Source organism: Capricornis sumatraensis, chromosome 2, assembly GCF_032405125.1.
Source record: "Capricornis sumatraensis isolate serow.1 chromosome 2, serow.2, whole genome shotgun sequence".
In the NCBI taxonomy this organism is placed as follows: domain Eukaryota; kingdom Metazoa; phylum Chordata; class Mammalia; order Artiodactyla; family Bovidae; genus Capricornis; species Capricornis sumatraensis.
The window spans coordinates 93,114,645-93,140,583 of NC_091070.1; the positions used below are offsets into that span (position 1 = coordinate 93,114,645).

Sequence of the window (25,939 nt, forward strand, 5' to 3'; positions counted from 1 at the left end):
TCCCCTGTGACCACAGGTGCAATCATATTCTGTACCCGTGTAGACACACAATACAATTCTACACACAGTACACACACACTGAAATAAGCAGCGCCAGGAATAATGTTATGGGCTGAATTGTGTCCCCCTGAAATTCGTGTTCAAATCCTAAGCCCTGTTTCCTCAAAATGTAACCGCATTAGGGTTAGGGTCTTTAAAGATGTGTGAAAGTCATATCCTACTCCTTGTGACCCCATGGACTATACAGCCCATGAAATTCTCCAGGCCAGATTACTGGAGTGGGTAGTCTTTCCCTTCTCCAGGGGATCTTCCCAACCCAGGGATCGAACCCAGGTCTTCCACATTGCAGGCTCATTCTTTACCAACTGAGCCATAAGGGAAGCCCAAGAATACTGGAGCAGGTAGCCTATCCCTTCTCCAGGGGATCTTCCTGCCCAGGAATTGAACCAGTGTCTCAGTTAAAATGAGTTACTAGGGTGAGTCCTAATCCAACATGACTGGTGCCCTTACTAGAAGAGAGTAAGACGCAAGAGCAGATTATGGGACCACACAGAAACACAGCCATCCAAAACCAAGGAGGAGGCCTCAGAAGAAACCAACCCTGTCCACACGTTAATCTTAGCCTTCCAGCCTTAAACACTGTGAGAAAATCAATTCATGTTGTGTGAGCCTGAGCCAACCTGCGGTGTTTTGTTAAGGCAGCTCTAGCAAGCTGATATAGATAATGATGGTGACTTCACTGCAATGCACTTCAGTAAGCAGGAAAAGATACTCCTTCAGGACACATGTTGCCTTGTTTTAACACACTGCCTTCTAGGAATTTCATGTATAGGACTTTGCAGCCATGGTCCAGGCCAGCTCTGTGGATACAAGATGCTCCTTGCCAAGCTCATCCTCTGGTGGGTTCCTGGGCTAGTCATCATCCCTGATGGCACTAGGAGTTTTTAAGCCTCTGGAGTCTTCTTTTCCGCCTCCTATAAGATCCTCATCACGGAACAGGAAGGAAAGAGGAGCAGAGGGCAACTTTTCTGCAATACTGACTAGGTTCCAGATCTGGTGGGCTGGGGGCCTGGAGAAGGGATGAAGACCTGTGGGGGGTGATGGGCTGGAGATTTCCAGTCTGCTGGGGGAAGGAAAAGGGGGAACACAGTTGCTGCAGCAAAAGGGAGAGTCTAGCCTCGGGGAGAGAAATTGCGAGAGGAGCACAGGACCCAGGAGAAGGAACAGCCGCAGAGGCGAGTGGGTGCACGACCCTGATGAAGGGTTCTGTGTTCCAGCTGTCCAGCACAGCGGCCACTGAGCTCCTGACATGTGACTAAGTGGAACTGACTGAGAAACTTAATTCTTAATTTAATTCTTGCCATTTTAAGTATAAATATTTATATGTGGTGGCAGTGTTGGGCAGCACGGTTCTAGAGCTCAGGGGCTTGCTGCTTGCACTCAACGTTACCTTCTTTCTCCTTCGCTTCCTGAGCCCCAGGTTTGATCAGGCTGTCCGAAGCCACGGACTGCAGGGGAGCGTGAGCTCCTGCCAAGCTCTCCATGTCCTAGGGGGCACTAGGGGTAAAGAACACGCCCGCCAGTACAGGAGACATAAGAGACACCCCACTGGATCCCTGGGTCGGGAGGGTGCCCTGGAGGAGGGCATGGCAACCCACTCCAGTAGTCTCACCTGGAAAATTCCATGGACAGAGGAGCCTGGTGAGCTACAGTCCACAGGGTCACAAAGAGTCAGACATGGCTGAAGTGACATAGCACACACGCCAAACTCTCTGGGGGGAGGTAAATCTTGATTAGTCTAAGCTAGTTATGGTAATTATATTCCCCTTGTCAGTGATTAGTTTAGGAGTAGGCAAGTGACGCAAACTCAGACAATGAGATGGTGGGGGGAGCGGGGGGGAAGTCTGTGGGAGGGATCTGACAATGGTCTCCCTGATCTCAGAAAGGATCATAAAGAGGGGATGGTCCCTCTTCTGCCTTCGATTTTTGTGTGAGAATGTGATGTTGAGAATTGCTGGAACTGGGACTTCGCTGGTGGTGCAGTGGTCAAGACTTCATGATCTCAATAGTGAGGACCTGGGTTCGATCCCTGGCCGGGGAACTAGATCCCACATGCCGCAACAAAGATTCTGCATTCAGCCGTGAAGATTCCATGTGCTGCGACTAAAACCTGGCACAGCCAAATTGAAACAAGAAGAAAGGAAAATAAATAAATAAAAATAAAGGATAACTTTCAAAAGAATTAAAAAAAAAAAAAGAATTGCTGGAACCACCTCAAGGGGACAAATGCCAGTATGCTGAGCATGCTAAGTTGCTTCAGTCATGTCTGACTCTTTACGACCCTATGGACTGTGGCCCACCAGGCTGCTCTGTCCAGGGGATTCTCCAAGCAAGAATACTAGAGTGGGTTGCCATTTCCTTCTCCAATGCTGAGCATGGCTGACCTAAAAGATGTAAAGAACCTGGGTCTCAGTGATGTTGCCAAGCCACATCATACCCAACCTTAGGATGGTCTTCTCTCCTTTGTTGTGTGAAATAATTCCCTTCATCAGTAAAGATATTTGAAGCTGGGTCTTTGGTTAAATGCAGTGAAAAGTATCCTTTGGGGATTACCAATCCATAGCTGGCAGTTTGTGTTTCAGCTTCTAATGCCAATGCTATAGAATATAGCATTTTTTTCTCATCATGCATCTCAAACTAATATTCCAAGCAGATACTACCAATCCATTGGCGTTAACGTGCTAGAGAAAATCAGTTTGCCATTCCTGCTCCGGGGCAGATGAACACCGCATCTGCTCTGCCACCAACTCCCCAACAAATACTTTTTTTCCATTGGTCCTGGCTAACAATTAGAATGTATTCCTGTGAAACCAAACAATACATCAGTACCCATGATACGATAAGTCTGAATCAAAGGAAACAGTTTTTCTTTATGCTCAAGACATTTTAAAAAGTACTTATTTTTTTAAGGGTCAGGTCACATTTCCAAGGGGAAGTCAGTAACACGGCAATCTTTATTTGAATATAATGGAGCAAAAAATGCTCTTTTATTAATTGGATGTCCATTAAATATCTTTGCAGCTGTTACATGAATGTTAGTTGTCTGGCACATAAATGTATACACACGTCCACAGCTGATAGACTTACGCTGTACATGAGTCACCCGACGGAGCATGCCCTCACTCACACAAGGTTACACATGGCTGTCTTGGGCATTTGTTAAAACACACTTGGTCAAACATTTTGGCAATACGGGAATCAGACACAGAGGAGCATTCCAGAAAGATGAGTTCACGAGAGGACCAGCTGTACTTAAGAGGAAAACTCCAAAAACCTGGAACAGAATTTATTGGGGTTCACACATGCAGCACAAATATACAGTACACTTGGGGGTAAAGGGAACATTCATAGCAGGAAGGCTAACAGAGCATAAAAACAGATGAGAAACAAGACATAACAAAACCCCCAGCGCCAAAACCAAGAAGAGGACCACTGCCAAGATCTCAACGCAAAGGAGAGTGAATTGTTGGGTTTTACATGTCTGAGATGGAGATCCAGAAAGAAAAACCTCTTCTAGGACTTTATTTACAGGATGTTGACATTAATAAAGGATGTATGGTCTGTTCAGTGTGTTCCTGGATCAAGACAAGGATACATAACCGCATTTTGGATAGTATGAAACACATATCAGGAAAGAACATTTCTTTTTTCTTTTGATTTAGGACATAGATTCAGTACAATAAATGTATAACAATAGCAGAGGAAATGAGATGAAGCCAAGCTGTCCAGTTCTATCTAGTCAGGCCTGCTGAATGTCAAAGGCAAGAAGGAGTTGTTCTTCAACACCTGCTTGGGTGTGAGGGGGGAGATGCTTTGTAACTTCAAACAAATTAATTTCTGTTCGCACAGCATAAATAGCCAATTTGCTGTACATTGGCCTGGAAGGAACAATACTTAAAGAGTGATGGATTCTCTGCAATGCGGGTGTTATTCTGAATCAACACAAATGCAGAAAGTAACCTTTGCATACCGATGTGAGGTTGAACTTGCTCAGGTTTTCCTTCTCTTGGGTTGATGGGCAATGCTGACCTGCAAACCCAGGGGACTCAATCTGGTGTGGTCCAGGTCAATGGAGTGGGTGGCCACGTCCTGGTCAGGGCTTTAGGTAGCGGTATGCAGACCACTGTCTGGTGGGAGGAGTCTGATTTGTAGCATCTATCAATATTTGTGATGTAAGCACTCCTACCATGGCCGATTTCAAGTTACAAAGGTGAAATCATGGGACTGCAGCTGGGGAGAGATGCAAAGGAACCCAGGATCACATGGTATTTCTATCACACAGACACAGTAGCCATCGATTATGTCAAAGGCATAGATAATACTAAAATGGAAGAAAATAATTAGAAAGTGATGAGTTCTGAATATTTTTTACCTTTGCTTTAAAATATAATGACTGTAAGTTCACATGTGTTAATGTTTAATAATGGCTGTTTCTCCGACATAGAGAACAGACTTTTGGATACAATGGCGGAAGGAGAGGTGGGATGATTTGAGAGAAGAGCATTGAAACATATACAGTACCATAGATAAAACAGATCGCCAGTGGGAGTTAGTGTACGACGCAGGGAACCAAAGCAGGTGCTCTGCGACAGCCTAGAGAGGTGGGGTGGGGAGGGAGGGGACATGTGTGTACCTATGGCTGATTCACGTTGATGTATGGCAGCAACCATCACAATATTGTTAAGTAATTATCCTCTAACTAAATTTTAAAAAAATGACTGTTTCTTAACTGGCTCACAAAATTCCTGAAATGGTCGGCTCTGAGGAATCGGTTTGCAGTTGCTTCAGCCCCTCCCTGGCTTTTGATGACTTGGCCCCTGTGAGCAGCTCTGTCAGTCACTCTCCAGGCACCTGAAATCTGCTTAGGACTCGGCACCCCAACTTCCAGGGTGGGCTGCTAGCTGCTGTGAAGCCCTGTGAGAGTCTGAACAGAGGGCCAGGGTCTGCTTTCTCCTCCTTCCAGTTCTGGATACTTTGTCATGAAGCCACCACAGACATGGTAGGGTAGGCAGGGAGCAGGCATCCTCTGCAGCTTCAGCGCTTAAACTCAGGACTTCCCTGGCAGTGGTTAAGACTCAGTGCTTGCAATGCAGGGGGCATGGTTTTGCTCCCTGGTTGCTGAACTAAGATCCCACGTGTCTCAAGGTATGTCAATAAGTAAATAAATAAATACACCCCCACCCCCACCTGCATGGAAGGCACCCAGCCTTCTGCACCAAGTATGAGGGTGTGTCTACTGCCTCCGGGTCTATGAATTCCAGGCACCCCACTGCAAGCCTTCTTGCTTTTCAGGAGTCAAGCTTTGACTTCTAAGATTTCTGCTTCAGAAATGGACCTTGCTCAGATGGACCTCGCTCAGATCTCATGCCAGTGGTGCCCAGCCCATTGTGTGCAGGAGCTGGGAAGCAGCTGGAAATCTTGCCCAGCATGGGGAGCTTGTCGAAGCCAAAGCTCACACCCGCTGACACCCGCTGCCCTTCCCGGGGCCTCTCCAGCCGGCACAGCATCACATTCCTTAGTCCTAAGGGCCCCGGTCAAGCTCAGCCTCGATTTCTATGCTGCGAGAGTCAAGAGGAGGCAAGAGCAGGCGGAGAAGAGAAGGAAGAGAGGAGGTCAGTGAGTCCTGCCTGGAGGAGGGAAGGAGGAGAAAGTCAGTGGAACAAAAGGCAGTGGAGACTCTGGGAGGGAAAGGAGGCGGGTCGCTGACAACCACCTTCTCTGCTTGCACCTCGGGCCCCAGCCCCCAAAGGCCGTTTGCAACTTCCAGACACTTTGCAACACCATGTGCTGGCCTTAAACTGAAGTCTGAACATCGCCCGCCACTGACTGTCAGAACTTGTTTTCTGGGTGGCTTATCTGCTGAAAGTAAAGATGAGGAAAGCTGCTCTAGGGGATCTACAGACAGCTGGCTTCATCACAAGTCTTCAACATCAGAAGGGAAACACCCTGGGAAGCCGAGGCGGGGACTGGCAACAGCTGGGGGATTTGCTGACTCTGCTGCTCTCTACAGACTCCCCAGCCCCGCCAGGAGGTTGGGCCATGAAAAAGAAGGCCCCAGAAGAAACCAGAACTTTACAGACCAGCACCTCTATACAGATGGGGCCATCTTTGCTGCTGATTCTTTTCCTTTAACACCTCAGCACAACTTCTTGCCAGGATATTTAAAGAAATAGTACATGTATGGCTCCACTTTCCTCAGTTCCAAGTAGGTACCAGTCAGTAGTCCCTCCAACTAAGGCCAAGCAATTGTCAAAGATAGTGCCAATTTCTGAGCAATTTCTGCACTGCCCACAGTAGGCTGTTACTTCTTATAAATTTGGAAAAATTACATTTTGTGTTTATGGGGATGGGGTATCAACAGGTAATGGAAATCAATATGAGACCCCCCCCCCACCATTACAGATGTTTTCTCTTTCATTCTCCCCATTTCCCTGTCATTATTTAAGTCTTGCAAAAGGTTAACTACCTGCCTACAATATAGTGCCTCAACCTATTCAATAGCACATGCAAGTTAATAAATATTTATTCATGAGATGACAAGTGATCGTGAATGTTCTGCCCGGGCCCTTCCTCCGTCCAGTGCTAATAACCTGAAACTAGGCCCATGAACTGTATCCTTGCCACTCAAATCCTGGGATTCCTAAACCAGACTGAGGAGGTCTTGATGGAGAGAGAGGAAAGTCAGTCCTGGAAACGGCTGTGTCTGGTTGGTAAGACACCGTGGATAGGAAGAGCAGTCAGTATTTAAAGCAAAAGAGCATCACACGGAGAACTGTCACTAACACCGGAAACACGGAAGGGACACACAACAAATCAAGAAGCTACTGGCAACTTTGTCTACATTACAGGTTGTGAGAGAAGCTTTACTCAAAGCACACTTGCCTGCAGACACAAAAACTGTAAGAAACATACAGTCCATTCCAGAGTGCCCTACTGTGCCCTTCCTTTTGTTGCGGCAAGTTGACTGGTATTTCTGTAGGTTTGGTACCTGGACTGAGTACACAGTGATATGGAAGTTAATGGAAATGCAAATATCCAGGCAACATGCCCTTAACAATCAACCGATGGCCTTTCCATGACACCAGGTGGAGGCCAAATCCAGGCATTTCTGGCTTGAGAACCTTGAATGCATGAACAAGTGAGAGGTTTTACTGAAGATAAATAGGTAAAGGCTATTTGGATATGAGACAGAAAAAAACTGGAGAATATCATATTCTGTTTTGATTGGCAGAGGGAATCAGAAACTATTTCCATGGAATGCTTTAGAAATGACCCCAGGCCTTGGGAAATCTTGATCCTGCCCTAATCTCTTTATTAGAACCTTCTCAGTATCTTGGACTCTCCTCTCTGTCACTATATTTCTCTTCCCACCTCTCGCTTGATATCCCAAGACATCCAGAAGAGCAGTGACATAATTTAGTGCAAACCTGAACTTAGATTCAGTGAGATTTATGAATGAAGGTGCATCTGACGCTCAGGTAAAATCACGTAAGACCATGTTTCATCAACGCAATGGAGTAGAGCCAGGAGAGCTCTGGGGGGCATCCTTTCTCATAGGACCGATGAGCGAGGCTTCTAATGTCTGTGTCCCGCAGGGCGGGCCCTCTCCTGGGCAGGCGCTGGGAACCACCAAACCAAGAGTGAATGGAGATGATGCTTGGGATTCTAAGAAGCTGCGGCACAAACAACACGGGAGCCGTCCTCTCACCTGTCCCACAGGGCCTTCCCAAGCAACTTCCTGAGCTCTTGCAAGCTCGCCTAGGTTTTCAGTTTCTAAATTCAACCTGTTTGGTGCTTGTAGATGAGTTTAGCATCAGAAGAAGGTAGATAGTAAGATGAACCTATTTTTGTGAGGGTCTTCTAGAGTCTTGGACTAGTCCCAGCAGCAAATTAGTGCCAATCCTTTGCTCCACAGATGGGGCGACTGAGGATCAGAGATACTCAATGATTTACAGCCTCCTCAGCGAGATCTGGGTCTCCCTGTTGCTTAGTGGGAGAGTTTGGGCTAGGACCCATCTGTCCTATCTCCCAGGGTTCGTCCTTAGGGTGTAAAATAATCCCTGGCTGCTGGGTTTGGTTTCCAAGGCAGTGAGATTAAATGAGAGGAGGGTAAAACCTATTACTGGGGGTATAATATGGTTCAGGACTTACAGAGTGGAACAGCTGGGTTTGTTTCCTACTGAGAGGACCAGTGATGATAACAGGATTCGGGAACGTTCTGGACTGATTCAAAGCACGTGAGGAAATTTTAGATAGGAAAGGAGTTAGAAATCTAGAAGCCAGTGGGACAGTTTCCCAGGCCTCCATTTACGCATGTGCTCTCATTTTCTTTCTATTGCAGATGAAATGAGACGCTGGCTGCACGTCCGAGTGCCAACAGCCTGCTGCACTGGATAGAATTGAGAGTTTCTGTCTAATCGCAGGGCTCTATCTTAATCCTGCTCACCCCACAACAAGCCAGACAGGCCACACCACATAGCTGGAGAAGAACCTGAGCTCTCTCATAGAAAATGCCAGTGTGGGCGGGGAACAATGTGAAGGAGGCAGGGAAAACTACAGGGAAGGTGGTGGCCAAGAAGGTTTGTGACCGTAGACCGTCCAGGAGATTAGAAGCGATCCCTCTTGGGCCACCTGGGAGGTTTGGATTCAAGTGACAAGAAGGTCAAGAAAGGTCATTCCAAAGGGGATGCACGCAGGCAGGTCTCATCCAGTGTGGTTCTGCTAGTTAATCCTATTCTGATCCATCAAGCATTCAGACAAAATTATGCGTAAACTGTGCTCTGCATATGGGATGCATTTAAAACGATCGCAGACATCCGTGACGTTTCTAAAAGTAAAGACAGCACAGTAAGCAAAGTTGACTGGCAGAAGACCTAGAGATAGTAGCATCCATGCAAGTTTCCATTTCTCTTTTTGAATGGGTTGGTGGAGATACACTTGTCAGTTGAGCAGTTAGCACTGCATTATGTGACACGCAACTAAAAAATCTGCTCAGGTCCCCAGATACGTCTCTTTGAAAAAGATAAGCCAAGGGGTAGGTGGGGAAAAGAGTACGTAATGAGGAACATCCAGGATATGTGCCTGGGCTGTCTGACTTGTCTTTGTTTTCCAACGGTATTCCGGAAGGCAGAGGTGAGGGTTCTGCTTCTCTCCGTTGAATTGTTCTAATAGATTTGTTGATATTGCTCTACTAGATTCCGTCTAGTCTTTACTGGTTGGCCTTCTTCCAGCCGCCTTTGTAGCTTGGGGTTTGAGTTTTCCTGGTATTCTGGCCAGGAGCCTGCATCCCCAGGGAGCTGCCCTCTTACTGTCAGCACCCCCACACCAGGCTGCCGCCCCATATGGGCCCGAATTACTTCAAGGGAGAGTCAATTAATGGCTTATGTTAATGAAAGCAGCTTTTCACAGTCTGAACCCTGCAGTCTGGAGCTCTAGGAGGATCAGGAGGAAGGGGAGAGAGAGGCGGAGTGCCCTCTGGGGTGAAGACATCTTTGAGTGTCAGGACTCTTGGAAACAAAGGCTCTCCCTGCCTGGAGGCCCAGGGCCATGACCTATTGGAAATGCCTATAATAAGTAACAAGGATAACCCTCTAACAAGACACAAGGAATTTAAAAAAGGAATATTGTTTTAATATGGGATTTATTCCTGGCTGCTGGTCATCACTGCAAGTCGACTTGGAGGTCTCAGATTTCAAAGAAGATGAGTAAAAAGGACCACCATGGAGGAGGGGCGGCCCCAAGGGGTGAGAAGGTCACATAGCTGACAGCCTGTGGGAATGTCCTGCTAACCTCTCTCTTGCAGGCCAGGAGGATTCCAGAGGCAAAGTGAGCAGCCAAAAGCCCCAGGAGATGCAACCCTTGTCCGCCCAAGGGCTCCACAGAGCTCAGCAGGCTGCGATTTCACGCAGAGGCAGCATTTCACACAGAGGCAGCGGCTAGGAACACACTGACTGGCTCCAGCCAGGGGCACTGTTAGAAAATCCAATGTCACTTCCCCAGGGACACTGGCCCCAAGACACTGGTCCCCTCGAGGTATCATTTGGCATTTACAAATGGCTTTAGGTCTGAATTTCTAACTCACTTTCAACTTAAAACAACTTAGATGGCTGACAATCTCGAGAGAGTTTGCCAGAATGGCGGAATCAGGTGGGCAGATCCAGTTAGAAAGTGGCTTTTTCCCATTGATTGTGTTATCTGGCAAGACGGATGGCAGCCGGGGGTGGGAGCAGGGCGGAGGTGAAGGCAGGCTGAAGATCTGAGTTATGACCATCTGACATTCTGAACCACGTGCCACAATCACAGACACGACTAAAGGCCCCTTTCCTCGTATTTTGCAGAACTTCGTCAGGCTTCCTGGCAGAAATCTTGCTCGTGCCGCTCTCAGATCTTTGTTGCCAACTGCAGAGCCTCTATTTTTCTTGTCAGCAGAGTCATCTTAATTGTCAAGCCTGAAAGAGCCCCACCCAGTTCAGTTTGGTGCCGCAGGGCTTTTTTTTTTCTTTTCTTTTGAAAGGCCCTGCTGTAACAGCAAGAATTGCTGGGTGTCCTTTTCTAAGTAAACAGGAAATATCACTGCAAAAAAAAAATCTCTCCCCTCAGCACAGATGCACTAATACGCCGATTTATCTTTCCCGTGAATGCTGAATTAGGAGCAGGATTGTTTCTTACAGCAGTCCAGTCCTCTTCTTAGCTCCTGAACCTTCAATGAGGAGGATCTCGGGAAGGCTCGACTCACGAGACACTTAAAAAATTCTGATTTCTGGAAGGCAGTAGCATCACAGTTAGGAAAGACAACAATGCATGAAAAAAAAAAAAGAAAAAAACCAAACCCCAAACCCTGCACAATCACACTGAAGGGATGAGACGGTAGGCATCTACTTTGTCGTCACAGCAGGTTAGTGTTCTGGTATTTGACCACCTTTCTGGAGCCTTGAGTCAGTAGGGGGAGTTGACCCAGGGCAGGAGAAGGAAGTATAGGATGGATGGCTTTTTTCCCGTTACATCAGGACCTGGGTTCGTGTGTCAGGCAGGCGCAGCCCCACGAGTCCTCCACACACCAGCACGGTGGAGGCCAGCAGGATGGGGATAGCTTTGGTGATGCTGACCAGGGAGCCAAATATCAAGTTTCCCAGGACGGCCGCTGCTTTGCACAGTGCATTCAAGAAGCCAAAGCCTGTTGCCCTGCAAAGGACAGAGACATGAACAAGGCTGAGAAAGTGTCTTCCCAGAGTCCAACTTTAGACACAAGTGTCTCCTGCAAGAATTATCAGTGATCTTCACGTAGACTATTCTGTATGCCCTGTTTAGTCGCTCAGTTGTGTCTGACTCTTTGTGACCCATGGACTGTAGCCAGCCAGGCTCCTCTGTCTGCGGGATTTCCCAGACAAGAATGCTGGAGTGGGTTGCCATTTCCTTCTCCAGGGGATCTTCCTGGCCCAGGGATGGAACCCACGTCTCCAGCATTGGCAGGTGGGTTCTTTAGCACTGAGCCCCCAGGGAAGCCCTGTGCGTCCTTAGAGCAAGTCATCAGATATCTGTCAGCACATCTGGAAGCAGAGAACCCCAGCTGCTGGTATCGGTCCTGCAGCCCTCTGTTGACTTTCTTGCCACCTTGACTGATTCTTATTCTACCTAAGAGTTTATTAGTGAACAGAAAGAGAAAGGTCATTCAGAGAGTCAGAAAAGTTTCTTCTCTCTTCCAGAACTAAATTAAAATGTATGACCATATATGTCTTCTGAATTTTATTTTCTACTCCCTACTTCCTCTTAGTTTAGTTCATTTATGATGTTTTAAATAATTATAGAGCATAGGAGCTTTCAGAGAAAATCCAGGATGACTGGGTTGCATTCATTTTTCTTGAACCATGGAGGTGAACTATTAGGACTTCATCCCACATGTTTTTGGTAGCAAGTAGAAACTGATTCCTGAGCTTGGTGGCCTCAAATGAGCTAGGGACATATTTCTTGCACCCTCATCAGAGTTCTAGATGGATAATCAAGCCCAAAACAGAGGAAAATCAGATTGAAGGCCCATAGAAAACCTTGCTTAACTCTGCTGACATGTGTCAGGTGGTATATAAATAAGACACATCCCATTTCTTAAGACATTCTTCAGAAAAGAAAACTTTTACTATCTTTCTGGGTGTTGAATATAATTTTACTGTGGTCTTCCAGGCAAGAAATTTCATCTTGTTCATGAGAGTACTGATACTGCTGACATCATGAGATAATACGGATTTCCTCTGCCTTTATGCCAGCTCACTGTTTTTTTTGCCTGTCACTGGGTACATATGTGTAATAAAGGCACATTGAATGCAGGGTAACTGCTGGATACATTTTTCCCCTCTAGAGAGAAATGTATTTTATATGCTGTAAAATGCAGTACTTAGTACACATCTTTCTTTGATTGATTTGTGAATTTGTTAAGTATAGGTTTTCCTTTGGCTAGTCAGGACAACTACTCATCATGACTTGCGCTATTCCGAGGGATACTTTCTACAACGTGTAGATATTTACGGCAGGGATTATACAGCCATCCCCCTTCCCACACCACAGGAAAGGGAAGAGCACCCCTCTCGTGCTGTAGGAACCAAGCCATTCATTTTGCTGGTCAGAACAGACCTACAAAGGGCAGCAAGCGCTACCTTTCTTTTTTGGCCAAAACACCTAGAATGTGGAGTAAGCAACCTCTGCAGTGGCGCAAAGTCGCCAACTGTTTGGATCTTGGAAGGTGTGTAACAGAATCTCTGATGGAGGAAAACAGGAACTTCTCGAAAAGAGGGTGAGCTCATTGTGTATGCTTCTTTTTCTTTTTGGTTTGTTTTTAAAGAAAGAGACTAGCAATAGCAGCAACCACCAGAGAGATAGGAGATTTAATGTACTGATAACTATTTTCAAATGAAATTGCTTGAAGGTTACATGTTGGGTACCACAGAATACTTAAGTAGAATGACACCATCATCTTCGGCTTTCCCTAGCTCCATGGAGATGCCATGAGGCCAAACTATTTTTGTTTTTCTAATTAAAAGATTTTTTTGAGCAGTTTTAAGGTTCCAAAAATTGAGTGGAAAAAAAAAAGAGAATTTCCATATCATCCCTCGCCTTGCACCTCTATTGTTAACATCTTAGTGTGGTTCATTTTTTATAATTCATGAGTGCATGCATGTTCAGTTGCTCAGTTGTGTCCGATTCCATGTGACCCCATGGACTATGGTCCACCAGGCTTCTCTGTCCGTGGGGTTTTCTAGGCAAGAACGCTGGATTGGGTTGCAATGCCCTCTTCCAGGGGATCTTCCCAAACCAGGGATCGAACCCGTGTCTCCTGTGTGTCCTGCATTGGCAGGCGGATTCTTCACCACCGAGCCACCTTGGAAGCCCCTTGTTACAACTGATGAGCCAAAATTAATATATTATTATGATTAAAGTCCATAGCTGACATCAGAGCTCACTGTGCTGTGTATTTTATGGGTTCTGACAAATGTATAATGACATGTATCCACCACTATAGCGCCATGCAGAATAGCAGTTTCAATGCCCCAGAAATCCTGGCAACCTCTGATCCTTTTACTATCTCCATAGTTTTGTCTTTTCCAGAATGTCATATAACTCAAATTATATAGTGTGCAGCCTTTTCAGACTAGCTTCCTTCCACCTTTTTTTTTTTTTTTAAACTACATGTTAGTTTCTAGATTCTAGAAGTATAAATTACCCAATACATCTTATGGTAGTGAGATAAGCTGTATTGTTCTGAGGAAAATGGCTGGCGTGTGTGTTACTGATAAGCGAATGGGAAACATTCTGTATGAAGAAGTCTCTTGACGCTAAAACTGCCGAGTGAGCCAGGGAGAATTGGCACTGGGGCTAAAATAACTGCATTTTGCCAAGCTATCAAACTCGGGCACAACTCGGAACAGGGTATAAAATACAGGCAGCTATCTCCTTTTATTACTGAAACTGTAACAGAGGATAGAGGACTTCCTGAGACCTCAGAGCAGCACCGAGAGAGACGTGTCAGGAGCATCTGGTATCTGAAGCCTCTAAATAAGACGGTCAAATTCTTATCTCCTAAGAATCTCTGCTTCCATGTATCAAGCAGAGGCAGTTGTTTAGATGACAATCTGGTGTGGATACAAAGCACACAGCCTCCTTAAATTAGTGTTGGCACTCCAGAAAACATGACTGTGTGAAATTACAGGTAAGTTATTTCTTCAGATACTTGAAGCTGGAGGGTGTGATTTTCTACACACAGCAGACACAGTTGTATTAGAAAAATCATTCTCAGAGTGGCTTGGGATTATCTGTGTATAAGTAAACAAGCTTTTTATCAGTTCATTCGTTTCCTTGTTCTTATTTAAAGGAAGTCATGAACTTCCACAAACACCCCAAGCACAAGCCACCTTGTGCTCAAGTCTTTGGAGGGTGGTGTTACGAAGTTAGAATAAGGAAAAGGGGTCTAAAACAGTGGTGGCTAAAAGACAAAGAAAGGAAAAAGTACACGAAAATAGAACAAAGGCCGGTCCGAGGACCAGAGTGAGAACCTCAGGTGAAGCAAACAGCCCTCCTGGCTAGCCCAGTTTACACAGGACAGGCTCAGGGGGAGGAGAGAAAACATATAAAAAGAAGAGCCAAAATTGAGCCTCCGGCTTCTCTTTGCCTCTTTTCGGTAGCCCCACCCTCACACCTCGAGGATGTACTTTCCTTTGCTTGCCAAATAAAACTGAGTCGGACATGACTGCAATTCTTCCAGAAGTATCTGCACTTTTGAATTGGTTTCGATTTACTGTTATGTACTAACAGAACCTACAAAAGAAAAACATCCACTCCACCTCTCCAACAAATGTTTTTTGTTTCTGACTTCCCTTTAGTATCCAATCATATCCATATTTTTGCAAATCGCAGGATTTCTACAGCTTTCCTTTTCTGCTTTCCCCCAATCAATCATAAAGCTGCTTGTCCCAGGTGATTTGTGTTTTATTTAAAATGAAATGATTTAGTACAGAACCATTACTTCTATAACCAGAACATTGGATAATTAGAGCTTTCCAAACTTGGGGGAACATAAACAAGATTGCAACGAACACCTTTACACATACGCTTGCATGCTAAGTCACTTCAGTCATGTCCGACTCTTTGCAACCCTATGGACTATAGCCTGTCAGGCTCCTCTGTTCATGGGATTCTCTAGGCAAGTACACTGGAGTGGGTTTCCACTTCCTTCTCCAGGGATTGAACCCATGTCTCATGTCTCCTGCATCAGCAGGCAGCTTCTTTACCGCTAGCGCCACCTGGGAAGCCCCCTTCACATACAGGATCTTCTTTGTTTGGATGTGTTCAGTAGGAAATATCACACAGTGCAACACAGCCAAGAGAACACGTTCATGATGTGGCATGGGGAGACTGAGGACCATGAGACACACCATGGTCCTCAGGGGAGGCCACTCCTAAGGCTTTGCATGACCTCTTCTCTTGCCCTCTCCCTGGACCTGCTGTCTTACTTTATGCCGCTTTGCACAGCTCATTTTCACTAGAGGCAATCAGTTTCTCATCTAACCTGCATCATTTCCTTTCCTTCCAGCTATTAGCTGGACTCTGGACAGCAGTGAAAGCTCTCCCTGCTGGACTGGCCTCCTTCCGCTCCCCTCCTAAACCTCAGGGCTCTCCCTTTGGCATTTAGCCTTATTTAGGTCCTGGCTACATCTCTAGGGTGGGGCTGTGGAGCCTTTTACAGAGACTCATCACAACTTCTTCCAGGACTGGCACAAGGATGCAAAGGATGCTTGTGAAATGAACTAAGGAATTTTCTGATATCTTCAAAATACAATATTTCTGTAATGGGCATTAAAAAAAAACTGAAGTTAATTTACAGTGTTGTGTTAGTTTTTGGTGTACAGCAAAGTGATTCAGTTTTATACATATGTGTGTGCATATGTGTCTATACATAAGCGCACACATATTCTTTTCCATTATGGTTTACTACAGGAGACTGAGTATAACTCCGTGTGATACAGCAGGACTTCGTTGTTTATTTTATATATAGTAGTCTGTATCTACTGGGCTTCTCTGGTGTCTCAGACAGTAAAGAATCGGCCTGCAATGCAGGAGACCTTGGTTCAATCCCTGGGTTGGGAAGATCCCCTGAAGGAGGGAATGGCAACCCATTCCAGTGTTCTTGCCTGGGGAATTCCACAGACAGAGGAGCCTGATGGGCTACAGTCCATGGGGTCGCACAGAGTTGGACACAACTGAGCAACAAACACACCTGTATCTACTAATCCCAGATGGGCATTTTAATGGGCATTAGTTGGTCCATGTTTGCTTATTGATGCCAGACTATCACCTTGCTTTTGCAGAAGAAAAAAACCCAAGTTTCACATTCTGAAATCAGGAAAGACTGAATTCAACTGCTTTCTAGTTTTCAAAGGAAGAGAAAATGTGTCTCATCTAAGCAGTAAGTGTAGGTGTGTGCTGTGAGTATGTGTCCTCCTTAACTTAGAAGATGGCATCCTGTATCTCGGCAAGCAGGGCCTGCCTTACAAACAAGTGGTGGACTTCCCTGCAGCTGTGAGCTTGAAGGAATCCCTGGGCCCAAAGTGGGCCTCCATCTTCCTCCCAGCCTACAACCACCAAGGGTTGTATTATTGCTTGCTCCTGTTTAAATGCAAATATATTCACAGACAGTTCATAATGGAAGCCTTTGTGTCTTATCATTTATCTGATAAACCTCAGCTAGGAAGTGAGTCCCTGGGATGGGATAAATAATGACAGAATGAAAGTGAGCCCTGGGAGGCAACCTGGAGTTCATCTAAGGCCATAGTTGATGGACACGTCTGTACATCTCCAAATACCAGGTAAGCTTCTTAGAAACTAATTCCCAGAGCCCCACTCAGACCTAATGGGAGGGTGCTGAGAGCCACAGCAGACAGTCATACATCTGGGTTGTAACACAGACACTCCCCAAAAAGTTATTGAGTAAATAAATGAACAATATTAAAATTCATACTGAGATGGATAGACATATTTTTCTTATTCTTCCTATTAAACATAGCTAGGAGTCCTCATGTTATAAAATAAACCTAAGACAACTCTGGAAGATAAAGAAAACTGGCAGAGCTGCTGCAGACCTGGGTAACGGTGAGTTCCTGCATTTTCTTTTTGCTTCATAGATCTGAGACTTGGAACTTTAGAAGCTGGCAGAAGGAAATACCAACAGGTACAGATTTAAGTAACACCCAAACCAAAGCCTGCTCTCTCCAGCCAAAGGGCCAGGATAGAGGCATCCTAGCAAGACAGAAAATACTTAGATGATAACCTCTCTTCTCCAACCAAATACTGGAAAAAAAAACTGTAATTCAACTGCCAGCCACACCAACAAAAGTCGAGTGGAGAACCTGGACTCCCACCCTCATGGACCTGTAATGAGGGGCTTCAGCATCACCACTGGGGTGGTGTGGTGGGGAGGCTAAGTAGGAAGCTAGGATTTTCATCCCTCCTGGCCAGTAATGAGCTTGTCTCTTCCTTCCCTTCACAGTATCAATAATCATGAGGGGAGCCTGGACTCCCACCCCTGTGCAGCAGGAATGAGAACACCCTTTCTCGGGTGTCAATGGAGGTTGAATGGGAACCCGGACATCTACTTCCAGGCAGTAATGGGTGGCATCCCTTCTCCTCCAAGACAGGTGTCTGGGGAAGCCAACCAAAACTAAAGGCTTAAATAAGATCAGAAGCCTCAGAACATAATATGAAAATGACTGCTTTCAATTGAATACTACTTGTCATCTGAATAACCTGCTGCTGCTGCTGCTGCTGCTGCTAAGTCGCTTCAGTCGTGTCCGATTCTGTGCGACCCCACAGACGGCAGCCCACCAGGCTCCTCTGTCCCTGGGATTCTCCAGGCAAGAACACTGGAGTGGGTTGCCATTTCCTTCTCCAATGCATGAGAGAAAAGTGAAAGTGAAGTCACTCAGTCGTGTCTGACTCTTAGCGACCCCATGGGCTGCAGCCCACCGGGCTCCTCCGTCCATGGATTTTCCAGGCAAGAGTACTGGAGTGGGGTGCCATTGCCTTCTCCACTGGATAACCTGGAAGATCTCAAATAGAAAGCGACAATAAAGAGATGTCAACATTGAGATGACGGAGATGTTAGCATTATTTGACGAAGATTTTCAAGCCATCATGATAATAAGGCTTCAGTAGGCAATTATGAGGGCTTCCCTGATGGCTCAGATGGTAAAGAATCTGCCAGTAATGCAGGAGACCCGGTTCAGTCCCTGGGTATTACAAACATGCTTGAAACTCTTGAATACACTTGAAATATAGAACACATCATCAAAAGATAGAAAAGATAGAAAGTCTCAGGAAAGAAGTAGAAGACATAAAGAAGAACCAAATTGAAATTTTATAAATGAAAAATACAATAACCAAAATAAAAATCTTAGTGATCAGGCTCAACAGCAGAATGAAGGAGAGAAGTGAAAGAATCAGTAAATTGAAGGTAGAACAACAGAAATCCAATTTGAAAAACAGAAAATAGACTTAAAAAAAGAGCATCAGCAACCTGTAGGACCTTAACAAGAGATCTAATACTTATGTCACTGGAGTTCAAGAAGGAGAAGAGAAAGTATTCAAATAAATAATAGCTGAAATTTGAAATAATGGTTCACAAATTTGGCAAGGGACACAAATCTACAGATTCAAGAAGCTGAAGGAATCCCAAATGTGAGAACCCAAAGAAATCTACACCAAGACAAAGAGAAAAATCTTGAAAGCAGCCAGAGGAAGCACTTTACCTACAGGGAGAAACAGTTAGGTTGCTAGATTCTCCCCTCCAAAAATGTTGCACCTGTTTTTAGAATTCCCACAACAGCCTCTAAGCAGTAATTTCACCATGATCCCTTCCAGTTAATACTGAGTTTTTATCAGTCTTTAAAACCTTGGATTTTCTGCATAATAAAAGAAAATTATATATTACCATTGCTTTAATTTGAGGTTTGCTCAAGACGGGGTTGGTCTCCATAAAAGCTAACCATATGATGAGAGGCTTGGAACTTGCAGCCTATCCCACCCCACCTTAGGGAGGGGAGAGAGGCTAAAGATTGAGTTCAATTACAAGTGGCCGATGATTTAATCAATCATGCTCACATAATGAACTCTTCATAAATCTAGAGAGCTTTCAGATTGGTGAATGCATCCACATGCTGGCAGGGCAGTGCACCCCAAACTCCAGGATGATGTAAGCTCCTGTACTCAGGAGTCTTCTGGACCTTACCCTAGGTTCAGACATAGCTCATTTTATGGTACATCATTTTATTATACTTGAAAGATACTGTATTTTTTTTTTAACAAATTGACCATTTGTGGCAACTCTGGGTCTGGAAAGTCTATCAGCATCATTTTCCCAGCAGTATTTGCTCACTTCATGTCTCTGGGTCACATTTTGGTAATGCTCACCAAATATTTCCATTACTATTACATCTGTTATGGTGATCTGTAATTGAAACTTAGCAGGACCCTGTGGGGCTTCTGAGCACTGAAGCCTTTCCATGTCCCCCATTCCTTGTTGGTAGGGAATAGACTCCAAACTCCATGAGGTCTCCTTGAGTCCCAGGGGCAGATTCAAACTATTGCTAATCAGGGAAGGGAAGGGATGCTGAGACAAGGGAGGAGTCAAGAAACAATAGTGCAGGCTTGGGGCAGGGTCCTCATTCTACCTCAAGGGATACACACAGACATATCCTTAAGGCTTCCCAGGTATGCAGTGGTAAAGAACCCACCTGCCAATGCATGAGATGCAAGAGGCTAGGGTTGGATCCCTGGGTCAGGAAGGTCCTTTGGAGTAGGACATGGCAACGCACTCCAGTAATCTTGCCCGGAAAATTCCATGGACAGAGGAGCCTGGTGGGCTACAGTCCATGGGGTCGCAAAGAGTAGGACAGACTGAACACAGAGAACTAAAACCCCCAACAAATGGAAGATGTCAGCATTCTTCATTCCAGATTAAAGGACCCAGAGAAGCTCTTCAAGAAGAGCTCAGAGCCAGAACTCATTAGATTACCTGAGGCCAGAGAATAGCCACCTGTATATGTATGGCTAAGTCCCTTCACTATTCACTGAAACTACCCCAACATTGTTAAAGGGCTATACCCCAATACAAATGTTTTTGGTGTTAAAAAGAATAAAGGAGTGTAGGCCCTAAGCACACAGTCTAATCTTATCAGCAGCCCTGCCCTTGAACTATAATAACTTGCTATAACTCCTCACCAAATCTTCTGGGGTTGGGACAGTTTTCAAGGGCAAGAGCCTGCGTGTCCCTCTTTGTCTGGCAAAGCAATAAACTTATTCTTTTCTACTTCACCCAAAACTCTCTTGGAGATTTGATAAGGCACCGGTGCACAAAGGCTGAATTTTGGAATCATTACCAGAAAAGAGCAAGTGATTAGAGGTTGTTTAGGGAGTTGGGGACACAGGGCTAGAGATGAAGCTCTATAAAATCTCCTGAACAGCAAGATTTGATGGGCTTCCCAGTTGGTGAGTGCACAGAAGCACTGGGAAGGGGTGGGCCTGGATGGGGCACAGAGTGCCATGCTCCCCTGCCATTCACGCCTGGCCCAGTGTGTGCATCTCTTCTGTCTGGCTGCTCCTGAGCTGGAATGTCTTATAATACATCAGTAAATGTGAGGAAATGTTTCCTTGAGTTCTATGAGCCATCCTGCCAAGTTATCAAACCTGAGGAGGAGGTCATGAGAACTCCAATGTGCAGCCAGTTGGTCAGATGTACAGGTGATGATCTGACTTGTGTTTGGTGTCTGAAATGAAGGCACTCTTGTGGGGATGGAGTCCTTAACCTGTGGAATCTGATGCTATCTCCAAGTGTGTGTGTGTGTGTGTGTGTGTGTGTGCACACGCGTGTGTGTGTGCATGCACGCACGTACTTGCACACATGCTTGTCACTCAGTCATGTCAGATTCTTTGCGACCCCATGGACTGCAGCCCACCAAGCTCCTCTGTCCAGGAATTCTCCAGGCAAGAATACTGGAGTGGGTTGCCATTCCCTCTCCATGGTAGATTATATCAGAACTGAGTTACATTTTAGAACATCCAGTAGGTGTCTCAGTTCAGTTCAGTTCAGTTGCTCCGTCGTGTCCAACTCTTTGCGACCCCATGAATTGCAGCATGCCAGGCCTCCCTGTCCATCACCAACTCCCGGAGTTCACTCAGATTCACGTCCATTGAGTTGGTGTCTACTGGGAATTAAATAATTACTTGGTATTGGGAAAAAATTAGCTCCATATCTGATGACCAAAAGTAAAGTATTGAGCATGGAGGGAAAAAAAAACAACTTTCCCTTTTAAAAAGTGTTTGCAGTGACTGTTCAGCTTTATTTTCTCTAGCACAGAAAAGGTGCTGCTCATAAGTACACACCACTTTAATTTCAACATTTCCTGCCTCTTTATTACACAATTTAGAGTAGCTTATAAAAGACAAAGGGTTTCCTGGGTGGCTCAGCAGTAAAGACTCCATCTGCAATGCAGGAGCCACAGGAGATGTGGGTTCGATCGATCCCTGGGTCAGGAAGATGCCCTGGATAAAGGCAAGGCAACTCACTCCAGTACTCTTGTCTGGGAAATCCCATAGACAGAGGAGCCTGGTGGACTACAGTCCATAGGGTTGCAAAGAGTCAGACGCAACTTAAGTAACTTAGCATGCACGCGTGCATAAAAGACAAAACTAGAATATCCGAATACAAGAGTGCAAATCAAGATGAGGAGGGGCAAAGCAAATGTCTGGACCCTGGAGATGTAACCCTGACACGGACACTCTGTCTCTTGATGCACAGCAGGGAAGGGAATGTGAGGAATTACTAATTCTTATCATGAGTGAAGAGACAGAGCACCTCTCCAGAGTAGGTCCTGAAATGCCCTGCAGATCCAGTGGGAAGCTCTACAGAGATGAGCAGTGCTTTCACAGTAAATGCAAATGTAACCCCTACCAAGAGTCAGAGGTATAACATCACAGATCAAGTCCACAAGTGTGGCTTTCAAGTGTTGCAACTTTCATAGCACTTAGATTATATCCTAAGTTATGTTCCCTGAATAGAATCATTTGCCCTGGGATTCTGATAGGAGTTGGCTATTAAACGGCTCAAGAGGCTACTTTTTAGTCTGGGGTCTGGAATCAGTGTTCTTTTCTGATCATTAAGGACAGATTCTAGAAACTGGGCAAGGAGCTGACAGTGCTAAAGTTCTGGTATGAAACAATTATAGCCTCTAACCAGAAGTGTTTGTCGGGATGTATTCTATTCGCCTTGCACGGGGAGAGGAAGCCAGAGGGTACCACACACAAAACACTTGGGGTTTACCTCTAACAGCTGAGCCACAGTTCAGTGGAGCCTTCCCATGAGACCCAGAGGACCGCAGTGGAGATAGAAGAGAAGGTTTTAGCCTGAAACAGCCTAGATCGTGCCAGCTCATTATGGTGCTAGCAATGCAGCTCTGGCAGATAAGTTATCTCTCCATCATTAAGAAAGTGACTTCCTGTATGTTATCTGGTAATATCAAATTAAGTGGTGTATATTTGCTAGCAGCATGGTCAAAGTGAGGACGCACTTTGCCAATTTCTGAGTCCTGGTCCAGCTGCCATGCTCTGAAATGCATTTCCATGTTTCACTGCTCCAGTAACTGAATGTAAGAGGAATACTATGGCAGGCTGGTGCCCCCAGGACAAGCAGGACTCCTCCGAAGCTGACTTTTAGCACAGCAATGCCAAGCCTTCCTGAGACTGCTCACTGGTGGCCTGGAACACTTCCACCCAACTGGTCTTCCTTCTTCACTCTTTCATGGGGCTCAGCCTCACGTTGTGGCCAAGACTACATCTCTCTCCCTGTTTTCTCTCATAACTTGCATTTCCTTTAACAAAATCTGTGCATGTTTAACCCCATTTTGTCTGCTGCTTCTCAGAGATCCTGAACTAATACACAGAGCAATTTCTGTCTCTATTTTGCTGATGTTTAACCTTTCTGAGAACAGAAACACAGCAGGTCCATGTTTTTTATGGACGCCCTGCCCAGTTCATGGTGTTTTGTTTTAAAGCCAGGATCTTGCCATAGGAAAGTACTCAACCTTCATCCTTCCATTCTATAGCAGAGGGATAAGGGGCTGATTCATCTAAAATAGTATCAAACTTTTATAATGCAAAATTAAAAGGTCGCAGTCTATGAAATAACTTTGCTTTAACATGGAGGGGCTTAGCTTAAATGTCTAGTTTAATTCACATCTGGGCCCAGTTTACAGAATGAGCACAAAAGAAAGCTGCAGAGTCTTGATCTTGCCTTGGTAGCACCCTCGTCCAAGATCCATGACATCCACCCCAGGAGCTTGCCCACAAAAGAGAACTACTGTCGGCTGAAGGAAGGAAGGAGATGCTGGACATGGGTTGCATGGTCCCTTTCAGAGCCTAAGTCATCAACAGGAGGTTCCTGATTAGAATATCTGATAAGGAGACGTCCATCAGAGTTCCCAATGGTCTGCAGGGAGGTGGATACAGGAGAACATAGAGGGTTCCTGTAAGCTTGGTAATAGAAATTCATGAAAAAGAAATATAAGTTAGAAAGTCTGGGCGTGCAGCGAATGTACCTCATTGTGGCCAACAAATAAAAGAAGGGACTCAGGATCAGTGAAAATTGATGTCCCAAATGTCTCTACACTGTCCTAGGAAAAACCCTCCTCCACTTCAAAGTCCAGAGAATCCTGACTCCATGCTTTAGCAGACAGGGCTCCATGGTGACAGAGCAGGCACAAAATAAAAGGCAAAGGCCATTTGTCTTCACGTGTGGCAAAGGGAAAAACAGGGCTCCTATTCTTTCCATGAATCGGCTGCTGAAGCTCCACCCCAAAGCCCTACTGTCTTGTCCTTTTTATGATATGAAGTGCAGAGTCTGTGTGTCTCCATTTTGGGAACAGATGCGTAGTTTTATTCTAATGGTGATCTTTTTGTGGTCACTGGAAATGTGTTGGGCTTCAGAAGACCAGCAAGGTCAAGGGGTGTGTTCTGGAGACCTCTCCGTGTTGCCTTAATGCAGAGCTCATCTAGGCATTTGCAGACATGAGGTAAAGACCCTCTCAGGACCGATGAGGGGTCCACAGAGGCTCTTGCAGCTGATCCCTCCCTGCTTCACGACATCTTCCTCGTAGCCAGCAAGCTAAGTCATGGGCACGGTTAACTCCCTTCACTGGCTTCATTGCCCGAGTAGCTCCTGCTAGCAACCATATTCCCCCACATGTTCTTTTTAAAATATATGAGTAGATGTATAAAATAAATAAGCTGCAAGGACATACTGTATAACACATGGAATATAGCCAATATCTTCTAATAACTATAAATGGATATAACCTTTAAAAGTTGAGTCACTACGTTGTACATCTGAAACTTATATATATTGAACATCGACTAAACCTCAAAAAAAAAAAATCAGGTTTAAAAAAAAACAAACTTCAGAGCTTCCTTGGTGGCTCAGTGGTAAAGAATCTACCTACCAATGCAGGAGACATGGGTTCAATCCCTGATCTGGGAAGATCCCATGAGCATGGAAGCTACCAAGCCCAGGTGCCACAAGTGTTGAGCCTGTGCTTGAGAGCTCGGGAACTGTGGCTGCTTAACCCACGTGCTGCAGTACTGACGTCTGCCTGCCCTAGAGCCCATGTTCCCCAACAAGAGAAGCCTCCGCAAGGAGAAGCCCGGCCACTGCACTCTCCAGTTGCCCACACTGCCCGTAACTAGAGCGCCCCCAGTCCCCTAACTAGAGAAAGGCCTGTGCAGCAACAAAGACCCAGCACAGCCAAAATAAAAAGAAAACAAATCCTCAAAGTGTTACTTCAATGTGTTATTAATGTTCTAATAAATTAAATGCTCATGTATACTCAAAAGCCTTCACAGTTCCTAGGCAAACCTGATTTTCCCATACCACATTTTAGTTAAATGTAACAGTAATATTTAGTATATATATTTAATGCTAATACTGAATATATGTTTAACTATATAATACACATATTACATATAGTTAACTATATAATATATACATTGCTATAAAAATATCTAGCTGTAAATAAAATAAAGCTATAAAGGTCTGGGAACAATTTCCATTGTAACTATTCCAATGTAATATTTAGCACTGAATTCATGACTTTCCCTTCTCAGCAATCATCATGAATCCCCAGGAATGTTTTCAAATTGTGAAACTAATCTACAAACTGTTTTCAAAGTAATAACATTTTTATGGTACTGAGTGTAATAGTCAATGAAGAAGAAATCATGTTTGGCTTTATTACAAAAATGAAGAATAAATGAAAGATATGAATAGAACCTACAACTTCATAAGCCAGATTTTTTTTCTTTGGAATTTCACTTTGGGGAGGAAATGAGAAGTTTGGCTGATTTTCAGTGGTCCCATAGGGCTCAGAGCACCTCTTGCTGGAGGCCCATTTTAACATACCTCCGATCTGTAGGGTACAGCTCCACGGTGACCACATCAAGAGAGTTCCAGGCCGAGATGGTCAACCCATTGTACAGACACAGCATGCCTATCATCATGGATTCGCTGGTGCCAAACCAAAGGAAGAAACAGCTGATCCCCGAAAGCACCATAGAGCCACCTGCCAACATAGCAGACAAAAGGTGGGGGTGTTTCCTGTCATCTCAGTAGAGCAAGGACCCCTGGTTCTCTGAGATCTCACAGCAAAACTGAATCCCAAGAGGAAACTGCACTCTGGGTTCAAAAAGCTCAGCTACAGGTGTATTTATCTGTATATAAGCTTTACTTCTCAACTACCTTCTGAACACAGCAAGCATGAAACACACATCACCAATTACTCAGCTACCTAAGTAGAAA

The 25,939-nt window shown here is 45.1% G+C and overlaps 1 protein-coding gene across 2 annotated transcripts in view; it reads right to left on the bottom strand.

The window, feature by feature from the left end:
• Nucleotides 1–11,057: 11,057 nt before the first annotated feature.
• Nucleotides 11,058–25,939, bottom strand: part of SV2C (synaptic vesicle glycoprotein 2C) — a 161,107-nt gene continuing 146,225 nt past the window's right edge. For both annotated transcript variants that reach the window (XM_068965672.1, XM_068965671.1), the window contains 2 exons: nucleotides 25,544–25,703; nucleotides 11,058–11,241 (listed from right to left, as the gene is read on the bottom strand). In XM_068965672.1, coding sequence (XP_068821773.1) covers nucleotides 11,058–11,241; nucleotides 25,544–25,703 — 344 coding nt within the window. The remainder of the gene's footprint in view (nucleotides 11,242–25,543; nucleotides 25,704–25,939) is intronic.